We start from the raw sequence: 19,435 nt of genomic DNA on the forward strand, positions 1-19,435 counted from the left end.
GAGCGTCACATAATCACTGTGGACAGATGTAAGTCGCTGTTCAGCTCACTGTTTATTGTCCATTAGGCAATAATAAGCAGCTTTGTCAGTCTGTTCAGGACTCATGCTGAGTGGAAAATGTTTTCAGTCTAATCTGAATAATAAAGCTTAGCTTTGTCTTAGCTGAGAGCTTTGAAAAAGCCATCATTATATTGTCCTGTGATACCAGACAACATCGGCTGGACATTGTCACTTTCACTTTTTAAACGTTGTTGTAAAGTGTAAATGCTATTTTAACAGTTATCATAAATAGACCATAGTGGTGGACCGTATTTTTAATTCATGAACAAGCTGACAATTATCTGTATACCTGTTAGATCAGTTCACAAATTTTACTGAGAAATTCATTTCTTAGGCTAACTACCAACAACTCACTGATTCGAATGATTTATTCTAAGTGAGTCTCATGTAAGCAACTTACTGATACAAATCATTCATTCAGAGTGAGTCTCAAGAAAGCAACTAATTGATTCAAATGATCTATTAAGAGTGAGGCTCAAGAAAGCAACTCACTGATTCAAATGATCTGTTCAGAGTGAGTCTCAAGTAAAACAACTCACTGATTCAAATGATCCATTCATATTGAGCCTTCACTAAACAACTCACTGATTCAGATGATTTGTTCAGAATGAGTCTCCAGTAAATAACTCACTGATTCAAATGATTTATTAAGAGTGAGGCTCAACTCACTGATTTAGATGGTCTATTCAGAGTGATTCTTAAGTAAACAACTCACTGATTCAAATTATCTGTTCAGAGTGAGTCTCAAGAAAAACAACTCACTGATTCAGATGGTCTATTCAGAGTGATTCTTAAGTAAACAACTCACTGATTCAAATGATCTGTTCAGAGCGAGTCTCAAGTAAAACAACTCACTGACTTAAATGATCTATTCATATTGAGCCTTCACTAAACAACTCACTGATTCAGATGACTCGTTCAGAATGAGTCTCCAGTAAACATCTCACTGATTCAAATGATTTATTAAGAGTGAGGCTCAACTCACTGATTCAGATGATTTATTCAGAATGAGTCTCCAGAAAACAACTCACCGATTCAAATGATCTGTTCAGAGTGAGTCTCAAGAAAGCAACTCACTGATTCAGATGGTCTATGCAGAGTGATTCTTAAGTAAACAACTCACTGATTCAAATGATCTGTTCAGAGCGAGTCTCAAGTAAAACAACTCACTGACTTAAATGATCCATTCATATTGAGCCTTCACTTAACAACTCACTGATTCAGATGACTCGTTCAGAATGAGTCTCCAGTAAACAACTCACTGATTCAAATGATTTATTAAGAGTGAGGCTCAACTCACTGATTCAGATGATTTATTCAGAATGAGTCTCCAGAAAACAACTCACCGATTCAAATGATCTGTTCAGAGTGAGTCTCAAGAAAGCAACTCACTGATTCAAATGATCTGTTCAGAGTGAGTCTCAAGTAAAACAACTCACTGATTGAAATGATCCATTCATATTGATCCTTCACTAAACAACTCACCGATTCAGGTGATTCGTTCAGAATGAGTCTCCAGAAAACAACTCATTGATTCAAATGATCTAAGAGTGAGGCTCAAGAAAGCAACTCACTGATTCAAATGATCTATTAAGAGTGAGACTCAAAAAAGCAGCTCACTGATTTAGATGGTTTGTTCTGAGTGATTCTTAAGAAAAAAACTCATTGATTCAAATGGTCTGTTAAGAGTGAGTCTCAAGGAAAACAACTCACTGATTTAAATGATCCATTCAGATTGAGCCTTCACTAAACAACTCACTGATTATGAATGATTCGTTCAGAATGAGTCTCCAGTAAACAACTCACTGATTCAAATGATCTTTTAAGAGTGAGGCTCAAGAAAGCAACACACTGATTCAGATGCTCTGTTTAGAGTAATTCTTAAGTAAACAACTCATGGATTCAAATGATCTGTTCAGGGTGAGTCTCAAGTAAAACAACTCACTGATTCAAATGATCTATTCATATTGAGCCTTCACTAAACAACTCATTGATTCAGGGGATTCGTTCAGAATGAGTCTCCAGTAAACAACTTACTGATTCAAATGACTAATTCAGAGTGAATCTCAAGAAAGCAACTCACTGATTCAAATGATCTGTTCAGAGTGAGTCTCAAGTAAAACAACTCACTGATTCAAATGATCCATTTATATTGAGCCTTCGCTAAACAACTTACTGATTCAGATGATTTGCTCAGAATGAGTCTCCAGTAAACAACTTACTGATTCAAATGATCTATTAAGAGTGAGGTTCAAAAGAGCAACTCACTGATTCAGATGGTCTGTTCTGAGTCATTCTTAAGTAAACAACTTATTGATTCAAATGATCTGTTCAGAGTGAGTCTCAAGTTAAACAACTCACTGATTCAAATGATCTGTTCAGAGTGAGTCTCAAGTAAAACAACTCACTGATTCAAATGATCTGTTCAAAGTGGGTCTCAGGTAAAACAACTCACTGATTCAGATGATTCGTTCAGAATGAGTCTCCATTAAACAACTTACTGATTCCAATGATTTATTAGGAGTGAGGTTCAAGAATGTCACTCATTAATTCAAATGATCTATTAAGAGTGAGGTTCAAAAAAGCAGCTCACTGATTCAGATGGTCTGTTCTGAGTGATTCTTAAGTAAACAACTCATTGATTCAAATTATGTTCAGATTGAGTCTCAAGGAAAACAACTCACTGATTCAAATGATCCTTTTAGACTGAGCCTATACTACACAACTCACAGATGCTTCATTCAGAATGAGTCTCCAGTAAACAACCCAATGATTTAGATGATCTATTCAGGGTGAGTTTCCAGTAAGCAACTCACTGATTCTTACGGTCTGTTCAGAATGAATCTCTAGAAAAACAACTCACTGATTCAAAAGATCTATTAAGAGTTAGTTTCCAATAAACAACACACTGATTTAAATGATCCATTCATTGTTATTCTTCAATAAACAACTCACTGATTCGAATGATCCATTCAGAGTGAGTTTCCAATCAAAACACATGCTGTTTCTCATTATGCATTCTTCAGCGGTCTTGCCTCCTCGTGTTCTCGTGTAACGTCATCATCAGTTGCCAAAGTTCAGTTCCAGTACTCAAGACCGCAAGAACGGAGGACGCATGAAACTTGCCAGATGTGTTCTTGATATCGAGGACGCACCGATGCAGACTTGAGCACCGAACTTGCTCTAGAAGTCCCAGAAGTCATTGCGACTGGAGGTGGGAAGCGCAGCATTTTATTTAGATTTATTATTAAAGTTCAGAGATTTAACTTATTTACCTCAGGAGTTTCCCTAAATGAGATGTTGAATATAAACATCACCATAGACATCTTAATAATGGAATAAACACAATAAGGGTGTTTGTTTGCTGAAATTCGTTATAAAATCTGTTTTATTTATATTGTGCAACGTATATTTGTAAAGTCTTAATGCATAGTATATATATTGAGAAGGGAAAAAACATTAAGTTGATGTATGAATGCTGTAATGTTTAAATTATTTAAAATTAAAAACCATCAGGAAGAACGCAGCATCTCATTCCTCACAGGACGCGTTCTCTGTTCTCGTGGTCTCCTGAGCTTGTTCTTCCGAGGACACCTGGCAAGAGCAGTTTCCACAAGAACGCAAGTCCGTTCTCTGCGTTCTTGGAATTGAGAAACAGCCACACTGTTTCAAATGATCCATTTATAGTTACTTTCCAGTAAAAAAAACTCACTCATTCATAGATTCGTTCAGAGTTACTCTTCAATAAACAACTCACCGATTCAAATAATCCATTCAAGGTTAGTCTTCCATAAACAACTCACTGATTCAAATGAACTGTTCAGAGTGAGTCACCAGTAACCAACTCACTGATTCAAATTAACTGTTCAGAGTGAGTCTCCAGTAAACAACTCACTGATTCAAAAAAAACTGTTCAGAGTGAGTCTCCAGTAAACAACTCACTGATTCAAAAAAAACTGTTCAGAGTGAGTCTCCAGTAGAATAGAATAGAATAGAATAGAATAGAATAGAATAGAATAGAATAGAATAGAATTTATTGAATGGGATAGCCCCTTGAGATGAATCATTTCATTTTCGAGGGGGTCCCTAAAAGTTCACAAATCAAACAGAGTACAACACATCATAATGTACATACACTTGACAAGACAAACAAACAAACAATCAAACAAGCAGCACACTCCACCTGAAACACTTCCCATAATCCTAACCCTAAATAAGCAACAACATATAACCAAAAGTACAAACAATTTGATATGCAAATAAATAATAAACATTTATTTAATTTGGAGCCAAATTTAAAAACATTCGCAAGTTGTTTCTGGAAGAGAAAATAAATTAGCCCTAAAAAGATGAAGTGATTTAATTGATCTAAAAAAGGAAGGGAGATTGTTCCAGTCGAAAGGGGCTTTGTATCGAAAGGACCTACGGCCACTTTCTGTAGAAATGCTGGGAACCAAAAAATAATTCAGTTGCACATGACGAAGCGAATATGATGATGTACATGGAACAAAAAACTGCTTTAAATAAGAAGGTAAATTAAACACATTTAAAAAGAAACAAATACCTATGATACTGTCTGCGGAACTTAGGTTGAAGCAAACCAAGTGTTTCGTATAATATACAATGTAAACAACTCACTGATTCAAATGAACTGTTCAGAGTGAGTCACCAGTAACCAACTCACTGATTCAAATGAACTGTTCAGAGTGAGTCTCCAGTGAACAACCCACTGAATCAGATGATCCACAATATATTATAAAATGATAATGTTTGGAATAAATAATAATAAAATAATAATAATTTAGAGATTCAGTCTCATTCAGAGATTGGTCTCATTTCAAATCTAAACGTTTGCAACTTGACAGTTTTTATTTTATTATTAAATTAGATTTAATTAAATCAAAAATACATCTAGATTCTGGCAGCTAGCTCTCTGCAACTCTCACATGGTCGGCCACTGAAGCTAAGCAAGGCTGTGCCTGGTCAGTACCTGGATGGGAGACCACATGGGAAAGCTAGGTTGCAGCTGGAAGTGGTGTTAGTGAGGCCAGCAGAGGGTGCTCAACCTGCGGTCTGTGTGGGTCCTAATGCCCCAGTATATTAATGGGGACTCTATACTGCTCAGCAGTTTTGACTCTGTTGTAAAAAATTCCCAGGATGTCCTAGCCGCGCCACTGCTTCTGGCTACATAATTCACAATCTCCAGAAATGCATATAGGGCTACGTTTTCAGAATGAGACTATTTAGGAGGTTTTAGCAATTAGCTCATGTTTTTAAATACAGTTTTGAACAAATAAATCAATCCTGAAATCCAGAACGGCGTCACTGACCCATAATTCACACGTGTTGAAAATAAGGTGGCACCACCTCCCACAAACCACCGATACCACAGATAATCCTTATTAAACAAGTGCTAAAGTGCTTTAAACCACAAACTGTTTAAGGGTCACTCAAAAGCTGCTTTCCTCCCAACACCGATGAATAATGAAAAGAGTCCTTCTGAAGAGATTACACTTGTTTGCTTGACCAAACATATACTGGAGTTTCTGTGGCAGCTCAGAAAAAGCAGCAAAACAAAAATAAAAGGGTCACCCGGTTTGGTATGAACGGACTTTGGATCCAGTGTTGCTTGTTTTCCATCTCTCCGTCTAAAATCTTAAAGGTTTGCATTAAATCTTGCTCCAAATTGTTGGCAATATATAATGTAATGCTTATTCTGTCAAGCCTGGGAAATCGTGACCCTGGAACATTGAACTGCCAACTATTCCAGCACAGCAACCCAATACTGGGAAACATCCATACACACTCATTCACACACACACACACATTCTTACACTATTAGTTCATTCAATACACCTATAGCGCATGTGTTTGGACCAGAGCATGTGGAGGAAACCCGCGCCAACACGGGGAGAACATGCAAACTCCACACAGAAATGCCCAGCCGGGATTCGAACCAGCAACCTTCTTCCTGTGAGGTGACAGTACCAACTACTATGTGCCACCAAAGCCAGATCCATTTAGTAAAAGTCTATGAGGTTGTTTTACATAATATTAGGGGGCAAAATAATAATCGACTTCAAATCTTTTTTTGGATGACAATACGTATGGCCTCAGACTTTTGCACAGCATAGACTTAGGATCATGTGATGTTGATATTGTATGTCACAGCCATATCACCCTGCAGCCCAAGACCGGTTACTCACTGAAGCTAAGCAGGGCTGAGCCTGGTCAGTACCTGGATGGGAGACCACTAAGGAACACTAGGTTGCTGTTGGAAGTGGTGTTAGTGAGGCCAGCAGAGGGCGCTCAACCTGTGGTCTGTGTGAGTCCTAATGCCCCAGTAAAAGTAAAGGGGACACTAGCTGACAGCCGACAAATCTGCAGCAACTGCATGCTGTCTTAGGACTATTTCCAGTAGCTTGTTGAATTTATGTCACAAAGGATTGAGGCAGTTCTGAAGACAAAGGGGTTGCAACCTGATACCAGTAAGGTGTACCTAATAAAGTGGCCAGTGAGTATGGATCAATAGGAGAAAAAAGAAAAAAAAAAACTACAGGGTTTCACACAATTTCTTCCTGATGTCCCAACACAAATAGATTAAGTAACCTTAACAAATCTAACTGGATTGAACCTAAAACAAAAAATTTGTAAGAAACTGTGTTGTCTCAGCTCATTTGTAATAAGTAGTTTTTGAACAAACAGCAAAACTATTTTTGAGTGTTGGTTTCGGACAAGGGAAGGCTGCGCAGATGACAGAATTTTCCTTTATGGGTGATTAATTAATATTAATAGCCCAAAGAATGCATATACAGGGATATGCTTTAAATGCATTCCTCACTTTTTTTAAGTCACACTTGAATGATGTTATTTAAACCCATTGCTAAACAATGTCACATTTGCTCAAATACACCTTCATAAATGTGTCCTCAATCTCTATAACCGCTTTCAGAAATAAACCACAACCAGGCCTCCTTCACTGCATGTCATTCATCACATCCAACAAAAATAGTCTACAGTAGCTGGACGAGTGAAAAATGCTGGACACTTGATGAAACCAGATCCAGCAAGCATGAGTCACAGCCCAGCTTCATGACCAACATCTGGCCTGTAAATATGAAGCTTGCAGGATTTATTGACCCAGAAACTGCAGAGGAATAATGTTGTGATGCTCTACATTTAACTGTGCGCCTATATGTCCCATTTACATCTAAGATGCAGCGATCTCAGTGAAAAAAAAAATCATTGGGATATTCAGTAAAGACACCCACTTCGAATGTAGTCACTCGATTGAATAGGCATATAAGTGCTCTAGATATGGGCCAGTATTACTGGTAGGCTCAGAAGGCTTTTATCATCCATCCACATGGTTAATCAGGCATGCTAAGGCTTCAGATCCAGATCTATCTTTACATTGCTGTGATTGTTGGGTTTAGGGTTGGGGTAGATGTTAATAAAATACAATTAATGGCATATTTAATACATAACATAAATAATTCTTGTAAAAGCTATAGCTGGTTAACCATGTGCATGGGTAATAACAGCCTGCCAAGCCTACAAGTAGGCACAGAAGGCCACTACTTATCAGCTGATACCCATTGATGACACCCATTCAATCAAGTGATAACATTCGAATCAGCAGGTAAAGATCATGGTGAATATATTCTGCAAATTTCCTACTGTAAATATGTCAAAACTTAATTTGATTAGTAATATACGACATGAAGCCCTTTATCCAGACTGACAACAGGAAAAATGAGCTGTTTTAGATTTAGCTACAGTGGGGCTCATATTAATGGATATTTCAAGAGTTCACACTTAGCTGATGATTTATAAAAGCTTGATTGGCATGCTGTCCCGGGAGAGAGCCCCGAGCTCAAGGGCTCCTCGAGCCCGGGGCTTCCTCCCGTTGGCAGAGCGAGAGGGGAGCCCGAGCTCGGTGGATCTCAGAACTCCCCTGCTGCGGTAGCTAAGGGAACACAAGGGGTTAGACAAAAGCTTGATTGTTATGCATGTTGAATGTCTTTGGATGGTGGGAGGAAACCTGAGAACCTGGGAAAAACCCACGCGGACACGGGAAGAACATACAAACTCCCCACAGAAACACCCACCGGTCCTGTGGAACCAGGGCTGGCAGTGTTCTTGCTGTGGGGCTCACAGTGCTAACCACTGGGCCGCCGTGCCGCCCAATCAGAGGTAAAGGAGGAGAATAGGGGAGGAGGGGGGTTTCTTCCAAACCAAGATAAAGTGAACTGAAAACTGTGGCTATTTGTAGTAGCTTAGGGCTCGTATGATTGGAAGATAGTGATTAGCAAATGCGAGACCGGCCGTGATAAATCATAAGCACGTGATCCTCTCCAAATTAGTTTATGAATAAGCTTCACAAAAAACAATGTTTGATCTCAAGAGCACTTTGATAATCAAGTTTTGTTGATATGTTTTTTCTTCACTTGCTTTGTATTATCAATTTATGATAAACGGATGCCGGCTAAGGCAATACTTCAGATTAAAATGTGCTTAAGTTTAGTAGGTTTATTTGCAATGATTAGAAAACCTTTGAATATAACAGGTAAATTGTTACTTATCAGGGCCAGAGTGGGACTCCTTTTTAGCTCTGGAGTTTAAAAACCGGCCCACCTCAGTCGACGTCTGACTATATTAAAATAACGTAATTTCCATTTCAGTTTCTAATGACACTAACACATATTTTTCAAGGACACAGCTGCTTTAGAACTTCAAATGTTTTTCATAAATATCAGAACGTTAATTCTTTATAGATATCCAGTCCTTTGTAACGGTCGTCACACACACACACACACACACACACACACACACACACACACACACACACACACACACACACACACACACACACACACACACACACACACACACACACACACACACACACACACACACACACACACACACACACACACACACACACACACAAAAAATGTACCCTTACATAAGTAACCCAAACAGTATTATATGTCTTAACACTAAAAATGAAAAAATAAAAAAATTAATTATCCTAGTGAGATTTGAACTCGGATCGGCGGCATTGTAACGCAACATGCTAACCACTAGACAAAGATGGCACAGTTAAGATGATGTGTTCGGGATAAAAAATAAGTATTGCACTGTTATCTGCTGCTGATGTTTACTCTTTTTCTCCCCTATTTAGATTTCTGATCAAGTTATGTCAGATTTATTAATGTAGTCAATCATCTGATTTTCATTGAGCAGGTGTAATATTCATTAATATTAATTAATATTCATTAAGTTGCCGCTGTTTGGGGTGGAATGATGCAACATTTTGCTCACGGGGCTGAGAGAAAATAAATAAAAAGAGCGAGGCTGCGGCAAAATAATGAATAAAAATAGTGTGGCTATGGTCAAATAAATAAATGGAAAAAAGTGCAACTGCTGAGAGTGCAAGCAGCTAGGGACACCAGCCCTCACGGCCAAAAAACGTACCGGCTCACTGGGAATTCTGACGGTGCACCCGATTAGCCAATCCAGGCCTGCTACTTATATTAAACTATTTCAGTTCAATTATAACATGAAGAAAATCTGTAAATTTTAAACATTTGCTCAGGAAAATCTAGTTATCCTCAAGATTTAATATCACATTTTAAAATTTATGACAGTAAATTTATTACATTTGATCACAATTTAAAATTTATGACAGTAAATTTATTACATTTGATCACAATTTAAAATTTATGACAGTAAATTTATTACATTTGATCACACCAAAAAGCCGTTGTTTTCAGTACAGGGTAAGTAAAATACCTTCACACTGAAAAACAAGATTATTTTGCTTCAAAATGAAAAACACAATTATTTTAGGTACTCCATTGTCCAAAAATCTTCTATTTTTCTTAAAACAAAACAATATGTTTTGCTTGTCTGGAAAATGTTTCTTGATTTAAGAATATTTTTGATATTTGGACTTAGAAACACGACAAAACTCAAAGCATGCTTTTTTGCAGTGTAGCATAAAACAAATCAAAGTCCTCAAGTTGCAAAAAAAAAAGATGACCCAAATGTCTTGTTTTTTTTTTTTTTTTAATGTAGTTTTGTTTACTTACATCCAAGGTCAAAAATATTTAATTTCTCCAAAAATTCATTGTAGCATCAATGTTTTTTTTTTCTCAGTGTCTCAAATGATAGGCTCGTTTGAGGTGCGCCTCGCCTTGGCTGCATTGTAAACGAGAGCAGGCGTGCGCAATAAGAGGAGGGCTCAAAAATTACATCAGAAGTCGGACACCTGCTGAATCTCGCTGTTTAGCCACCTGGAAACGTCACCAGTGGCGGAGATCTCGTTCGCGTTTTTTATCGCAGACGAATGACCTCATGAAAAAATGCTATGGTGATTTATAGTAAATATTATTGCATTTTGAGCATGCTTTTTCAGTATTGGGTTGTGTTTATAGTTGTTGTGATACCAGAGCAACTATCCAATTTAAATAGGCTATTTTATAACATGGTTCAAAAGCACTACAGTATACATTACTATAGTACTTTTAATATGGGAGTGGATGCAATAGAAATATCACAGTTTTTACAAAAAAAAAATGGTTCAGAATTACAGAAGATGAACAGCTCATTAACTAAAAGGGTGTATTTAAAATGTAATTCTGTATATTCAACAAACGTTAAAAGAATAACAAAATAAACAGCTTATACAGCAAGAAAGCTTTCAAGAAACCTAATTTGGCTATACATTATAAATGAAGTAGCCATAGCAAGATGCTTTTGAGTGACGGGTCATGACAAATGTTTGTTTGACAAATAAATTCTTAGGGGGTTAATTATATTGACATGCTTATTAGGTTTATATAAACTGATATTACTCCAGCCAGACTAAAATAAACAGCCCAAGACTTTCTCCAGAATAAAAACTATTAGACTGTAGGAAAAACTGTGAAAATATTCTTGGTCTATTAAACATTACTTTTGACTTCACATACATACATACATACATACATACATATATATATATATATATATATATATATATATATATATATATATATATATATATATATATATATATATATATATATATACACATATATACATATATATATATATATATATATATATATATATATATATATATATATATATATATATATATATATATACTTACATATGTGTGTGTGTCTTGTTTACTACACCCTTTTCACTTCTCATATGAAACCACACAAAGATGAGGCATAATGACAAAACAGTCTGATTACCTTTGTATGTCTGAATATGTGTATATATTGGATGGACTTTCATTGAATAATGCTGCATAAAAATTACTATACAAAATTCACACAAACATACAAAAAGTGAAAATGACAACAAACAGGACTTAAAACTGAGAGAGAAATAAAATACAGCACACAAGTCCTAATGATTTATTAGTAACATTTAGTTATATTACATAGGTCACGTTATGTTTTACAAAGATGTGTTTTGTTTTTGTTTGTGTGTAAATCTAAATAAATAACCATATGTAATGCTCTTTATGACTTTTTTTTAATTATCAACGAAAATACAAAAAAAAAAAGGTATTCAACAAATCCAGGTATAAACCTTAGTAAAACGAGATAATAAAGTGTAATGTGTCAGTCTCATCCAATCAGCATTAAGCTGTGTCGTCAGCCAGTCGTTTCCCATCATGCTTTTGGTAACGCAGTCTTTTGAGAACAACTGCGGCCGACTGCTCTATCCGAGGTATCCGCCTCGCGATCGCGAGAGTTTTTTGGCGCACGTCAGCGTGACATCAGAGCGAGGCGAAGGCAAGGCGGACACATTTATAACCGGCATGCATCTTGCGGTGATCACCGGTGATCCATTCTGCGCAGATTTTGGCCAAGTCAAACGAGTCATTTGATTAAAGGAACTGCTCTCAAAACCCCGCCTTTCTGAAAGCTCTGCTCTGATTGGTCAGACGATTGACCCATTCCGTTGTCATTGGTTAAAATCAAATTCTTAACACCAAATATCAGCTCCAACAATAGTACACTGTAAAAAATATCCCAAAATTTGCCATTTTCCATATTTTGTGATTAATTTTGTCATTTTCCCTCATTTATTTATGCTTTCGAATTGCATTATGGGACCTTGACATTTCATCCAACAACTTTTAACCTTGAAAAGTTAAAAAAAAAAAATGACTTTTATCAACATTTTTAATAGTTTAAAGTCTGGGTTGGTGTTGTATATTATGCTACAAATACCTGCACAAATGCCAGCACATTTTCTGTTAATTTAATGGAAATTCTGTTTAATTTACTTATTTCATTATAAATGCACATTATATTAATTCAAATTATTACCTTTGTCAAACTGTAGAGTTAAATTTTCAACATCAAAATTCAACAGAGCAGAGATAAACATCCCATAATGCAATTCACAACCGTAAATTAATGCAAAATACACAAAATACTACTAACAACTAACAATCGTATTAATTTCACCTCAAGTCAGCGCACAAAAAACAGCATCTTCTTAATATCTTTTTAGCAAAGTTGTTTCTTGGGCTTTAAAGTTCCTGTAATCCACTGGTTTTATATGAGACTTAAAACATCTGGTGATTAAAACACTATAAATCATGTGATGAATCATCTTTTAACCTATTGACCCGGGGTCACAGATAATCTACAGTCACAGTGACTCTCATCCTGTGCTGACAGCTGTCAAACCTGCTATATGAGGAAATCATTAGATCCTGGATTAAACCATAATCTACTGCAAAAGAACATTATTCTAATATCAAAAGATGTTCTGGTAAATTATGTCACTTTAATAATTGCCATTTTTTTACTTTAAAAATGTAAAAAATAAATTGTAATTAAATTAAATTAAAAGGAAATATTATACCTACCACGATACCTACTACGATAAACCTGTGGCAAACAGATTACAATCAAAAGCTCGTTACGGTAATACCGCATTATTCCTGTAACAATTAAAGTTACTGTAATAAAGTGACTACACAATATAATGCAACTAAAATGAATATTAAGTAGTCAATATTGTAGTTAAATTAAGTTAAATTTTCTTGTCATCTCAACTTACTTTGACTTAAACTAATTAAAAATATTAAGTTAAACCTTACATAGCTAAAATAATTTTGTTTCATTTAAAGTATAAGTATTGTTTAAAAAATAAATATCACAATAATATAAGTATATTACACATTCGAAAAATTACTGTAAGATGAAACAACATAATTCCTACATTTTTGGGGGGATAACTTCGTTGTTTTATGTTTTATCTATTTATATTAGTATCACGATGAGTGAACTTATTGACCTTATTCTAAAATGCGGAAGTGCGAATGTTTTCGCGATTGTTTTAGAACTTCCGATTCAGTCGCCTATGGGAGAAATGACTAGGAATAAAAAACGGCAGAAAGCGGTCAAACTACTTGCTCTACAAAAAAATGTTTGCATGACTACACAGACCAAGTAGAATAATATAATAAGAAAATATCAGTTTGCAACGTCAAACAGCGAAACGAGCAGTTTTTAAAGTCTAAAAATGAATAGAAGTGAATGAGACCGGAAGTCTCGAGCCAAAAAGATTCAAATGGCAGCGCTTGCGAAGAATGAGGTGAATACAAGGAAAAATCTGTAAAAAGTAGAAATTGTATTAAAAAGAAAGTGTAAAATGTTGTCACAACAAAAATCGATTAAGTTAGCTAAGATTTTTACATCTTTCGCATCAGCATCTTCATCAAAACCCATTGATGTTTTACCTGTATTATATAAGATGTTTCTTTTATGAAAACCTACTACGATAAACCTTTAGCAAACAGATTACAATCAAATGCTCATAACCGTAATACTACATTATTCCTGTAACAAAGTTACTGTAATAAACTACACAATATAATACCCCTATTAGCATTTTACACTGTCAATATCGTACTGCCTTAAATTGTTTAATTGAATCAAATTACATTTTCTAGCCATATGAACTTACTTTGACTCAAACTATGACTAAAAATATTAAGTTAACCCTCATATAACTAAAACAATCTTGTTGAAACCTGATTAACTTATTAGTTATATATGTTTTTGTGCTACTTTATATGTTTACATGTATCTATTTATTTACATATGACATTTGTCATCATTTTTACAGTGTAAATACTATTAAAAAAAAGAAATATTACAATAATACAAGCATAAAATACAACATAAAATGGAAGTATATTAACATTCTACACTTACTGTAGTAAATATTGTAGTTGAATTAAGTGAAATTTTCTTGTCATCTCAACTTACTTTGACTTTTAAGTAACTTTTACTTTAGTTACCTAAACTAACTAAAAATATTAAGTTAAACCTTACATAGCTAAAATAATGTTGTTTAATCCTGGTTAACTTGTTAAAAGAAGTTAAAAGTAACATAAAACATATGCTGTCGTGACTTTTTGTCATCATTTTTCAAAGTACTGTTTTAAAAAATAAACATCACAATAATAAAAGTATAATACACACTCAAAAAAAATTACAATGAGCTGAAACAACATAATTTGGGGGGACGATTTTGTTGTTTTATGTTTAATCTGTTTACATTTGCATCACGATGAGTGAACATACAAGAAAACATCTGTGAAAAAGGAGAAATTACTGCAGTGTTTAAAAAAAGTTGAGTTGCACAGTTTCTTCAAGTTGTCCCAACATGATTAAGTAAGCAATCACTTTTACAGCTTTCTCATCAGCATCTTCATCAAAACCCATTGATGTTTTTATTTCATTTATGTTATTTAAATTTTCTAGTCAACTTAACTTATTAGTTATATATGTTTTTATATTACTTTATCAGTTTACATGTTACTATATGTTTACATAAGACTTTTTGCCATCATTTTTATTAAAAAAATAGATATCACAATTATACAAGCATAAAATACAACTTAAATGGCGGTATATTAACATTCTACACTGTATTAAATAGTTTAGATTTTGACTAAAACTGACTAAAAATATTAAGTTAACCCTCATATAACTAAAACAATCTTGTTGAAACCTGATTAACTTATTAGTTATATATGTCTTTGTGCTACTTTATATGTTTATATGTATCTATTTATTTACATATGACATTTGTCATCATTTTTACAGTGTAAATACTATTAAAAAAAAGAAATATTACAATAATACAAGCATAAAATACAACATAAAATGGAAGTATATTAACAATCTACACTTACTGTAGTAAATATTGTAGTTGAATTAAGTGAAATTCTTGCCATCTCAACTTACTTTGACTGAAACTAACTAAAAATATTAAGTTAAACCTTACATAGCTAAAATAATGTTGTTTAATCCTGGTTAACTTGTTAAAAGAAGTTAAAAGTACCATAAAACATATGCTGTCGTGACTTTTTGTCATCATTTTTCAAAGTACTGTTTAAAAAATAAACATCACAATAATAAAAGTATAATACACACTCAAAAAAATTACAATGAGCTGAAACAACATAATTCCTACATTTTTGGGGGGACGACTTTGTTGTTTTATGTTTAATCTGTTTACATTTGCATCACGATGAGTGAATATACAAGAAAACATCTGTGAAAAAGGAGAAATTACTGCAGTGTTTAAAAAAAAAAAAAAGTTGGGTTGCACACAGTTCCGTAAATACAACTTAAAATACAACTTAAATGGCGGTATATTAACATTCTACAATGTATTAAATAGTTTAGATTTTGACTAAAACTGACTAAAAATATTAAGTTAACCCTCATATAACTAAAACAATCTTGTTGAAACCTGATTAACTTATTAGTTATATATGTCTTTGTGCTACTTTATATGTTTACATGTTACTATTTATTTACATATGACATTTTGTCATCATTTTTTCAGTGAAAGGACAATTGAAAAAAGAAATATTACAATAATTCAAGCATAAAATACTAAAAATATTAAGTTAAACTTTACATAACTAAAACAATTCTGTTAAAACCTTAAAATAAGTTAAAATAACTTAAAAATATATTTGTTGTCATGACTTTTTCTCATTTTTTTTACAGTGCAGGTACTATTAAAAACAAATATGACAATAAAACAATCATATTACACACACAAAAAAAAACAAAAAAAATTGCTGCTTGTTCAGACTAATTATTTAAAATAAGCTGAAACAACACAATTCCTACGTTTTTGTTTGGGACAACTTAATTGTTTTGTGTTCAAGCCGCTTAAATGTGTAATAAATGATTATCTCGTCGGCACCTTCATCAATACATGATGTTTGGCGCATGAGACGTTTTTTAATGAAAACCTACTGCGATAAACCTGTAGCGAACAGACTGTCGTGCGTTAATACTAAATAAATAAATAAAAACCTCCATCCGCAACATGCAATGCAGCAGAAATGCAGCCGTGACATGCGTGCCGCCTTCAAGCCGCAGACGCGCGAAACATTCACGGTCTCTCAACACGTGCATTCGCCCAGAACATACGATCAATAAGCGGACAGATGTGGCCGATTAAAGGCGTCTTACCGCGGGCAGCAGAGGCTCCATCTGCGCGCTTTGGTCCTTCGCGTCCATCTTCTGCACCTGTGGAACAGAGCGAGTGCGCGTACGGCAGCGCGTGTAATAATGCGTAATGCGTGTGCGTAACCGCAGATGGTGGTCTGCTCACATATTTAGTGCGGTGATATTATTATTTCTCTGCTGCACACTCGTAAGGGCGCATGGAGCCGCTGCTGTATATGACGCAGCTCCACATGGGAGGGGGCATTATATGTTATATAGGCTAGTGCTTCCCCAGATAGCAGGCCTACATTAAATTAGCATTGAATCAACAGTCGAACGGTTGAAACTTCATGGTTGATTTTTTATCAGGTTTGCAGAAAATCTAATTTTATATATGTTTAAATGATAGAATATCTAATGTCTGGAACCCTCGGGATTACGTTTATTTTGGCAAAATAAAATATGATCATGGCTTGATTTTTAATTATTTAATTAGGACAGAAAAGTCTGACTTTGCTTAAACAAAAGTCTTGTCACTGAACAGAAATAATGTCCAGTATAGAATATAAAGTCATGCTGCAGCAGAAAATGCATGAATATTGTGTCTGACTCCATCATGAGCTTGGAGGACTGCATCCATACATCTCTGCACTGACTCAAATCACTGATTAATAAAGTCATCTGGAATGGCAAAGAAAGCGTTCTTGCAGGACTCCCAGAGTTCATTAAGCTCCTTTGGATTCATTTTTAATGCCTCCTCCTTCATCTTACCCCAGACATGCTCAATAATGTTCATGTCTGGTGACTGGGCTGGCCAACCCTGAAGCACCTTGACCTTCTTTGCTTTCAGGAGCTTTAATGTGGAGGCTGAAGTATGAGAAGGAGCGCTATCCTGCTGAAGAATTTGCCCTCTCCTGTGGTTTGTAATGTAATGGGCTGCACAAATATCTTGATACCTCAGGCTGTTGATGTTGCCATCCACTCTGCAGATCTCTCGCTCGCCCTCATACTGAATATTACCCCAAACCACGATTTTTCTTTGACCAAACTTGACTGATTTCTTTGAGAATCTTGGCTCCATGCTGGTTCCAGTAGGTCTTCTGCAGCATTTGGTGATGATTGGGATGCAGTTTAACAGATGATTCATCTGAAAAATTCACCTTCTGCCACTTTTCCAAATGATCAACTAGAACTCAGATTATTATTTGTTGCTCTTACGACTGGGATCGACATCAAGACTTCTGTCAGGAAGTGTACAAGTATAGGGTATGTTATACCAAAGACTAGACTTAAAGCAACTTTTTGAATAACATTTAAAAGTTGGAATTTCAACAATGAATCAGGTTTGCACCCTTTAAATAATGTTTTCAGTAATAGAAACAGAGTCATGAACACCCCATGTGAAAAAATACTGTAGTAATTTATAGTAAATACTAGAGTGTTTTCGAATCATACCATAATAAAGGGTGGTATTTGAATGTGGTAATTCTATGACAACTCAACTATAGTAGTTTAAACAAATGACCCAATACTATAGGGTCTAACATACTACAATACTGTAGTAAAAATAAAGCTCACTATATTTAATACAACAGTATGCTGGAGCATTCTTTACCAACAATTTGTAAATACTACTATACAATACACTTTACAATGTCTGGTTTGAAAACACTGTTGTATTTGCTATAAATTATTACAGTATTTGTCATGTGGGTTGAAATAACATTGAATCAACACTGACTTTTCATCAGGTTTGCACACTTAAATTAATGTTCTGTCAATGATAGAAACTGATTCAAGAACACAGAGGCTGTGATGAAGTTAATTAGATAGATAAAAAACTTAGGGCAGCACAGTGGCTCAGTAATTAGTAATGTTGCCTCTCAGCAAGAGTCCCGGCTAGATCAGTTGGCATTTCTGTGTGTAGTTTGCAGGTTCTCCCTGTCCTGGCGTGGGTTTCCTCCGGGTGCTCCGGTTTTCCCCCACAGTCCAAACACATGCTATAGGTGAATTGGATGAACTAAATTGCCCATAGTGTATTAGTGTGTGTGTGAATGTGAGCACGTACACTGAAAAAAATTATTCAGAGATGATTCCTCGGATTTACTCAATTTTTTTACGTTAAGTGGTTGTAAACATTTTATTTGTGTTGAATTTAAACAAACAAATTAAGTTGAACATTGTTAAACTTAATTTGTTTGTTTAAATTCAACACAAATAAATTGTTTGCAACAGTTCTGCATGCAACACTTTTTTCAGTGTATGGGTGTTTCCCAGTACTGGGTTGCGGCTGGAAGGGTATCCGCTGTGTAAAACATATGCTGGAATAGTTGGCGGTTCATTCCGCGGCCTTGGATAAAACAGGGACTAAGCTGACGAAAAAGGAATGAATAGCATCACTAACGGAGAACAACATTTGCTTGAGCTCTTTGACTTTTTTCCTTATGTTAATTTCTTTCATGGGTGCTGCTACTGTGTTATGGCAAAAAAAAGGAAAATTGTTGCATGAGATATTGCTGTTCATATGCTATTTCTTGATGTTCAAAAGTGATTCAGGTGTTCAGTTCAGATTCATACCACCACATCTCGATCTTCGCAGTGCTTCGAGATTATTGTTGTTTTGAGTTATTAAGTAAATCAATTTTCACACTGTTCTCAATTGGGGAAATAAACTAATCAATTGAATACATAAAGGTGTGATGTTATGATTTTCTTCACATTTATCTTGCAATAACACATAGTCAAAGCATCCCGTAATATATAAAATGTCAGCTTTTACTATCAAACAGACATTTTACACAACCTCAAGTAAAGGAAAATGTGTATCAAATGTCATTTGTGCCAACCGCCATTAGAATTTTATGGCTGGA

At 35.0% G+C, this 19,435-nt stretch overlaps 1 protein-coding gene across 7 annotated transcripts in view; it reads right to left on the minus strand.

Moving 5' to 3' along the window:
* The window catches only part of slc4a10b (solute carrier family 4 member 10b), a 149,361-nt gene extending 132,547 nt beyond the window's left edge, over nucleotides 1-16,814 (minus strand). For all 7 annotated transcript variants that reach the window (XR_015499921.1, XR_015499919.1, XR_015499920.1 and 4 more), the window contains exon 1: nucleotides 16,590-16,814. Coding sequence is in view for 2 of the 7 variants with exons in the window: in XM_087268457.1 (XP_087124583.1) it covers nucleotides 16,590-16,637 (48 nt within the window). In the remaining 5 variants the exon portion in view is untranslated. The remainder of the gene's footprint in view (nucleotides 1-16,589) is intronic.
* Between the last annotated feature and the right edge of the window lie 2,621 nt (nucleotides 16,815-19,435).

Source organism: Danio rerio, chromosome 9 (assembly GCF_052040795.2).
Source record: "Danio rerio strain M-AB ecotype USA chromosome 9, GRCz13ab, whole genome shotgun sequence".
In the NCBI taxonomy this organism is placed as follows: Eukaryota; Metazoa; Chordata; class Actinopteri; order Cypriniformes; family Danionidae; genus Danio; species Danio rerio.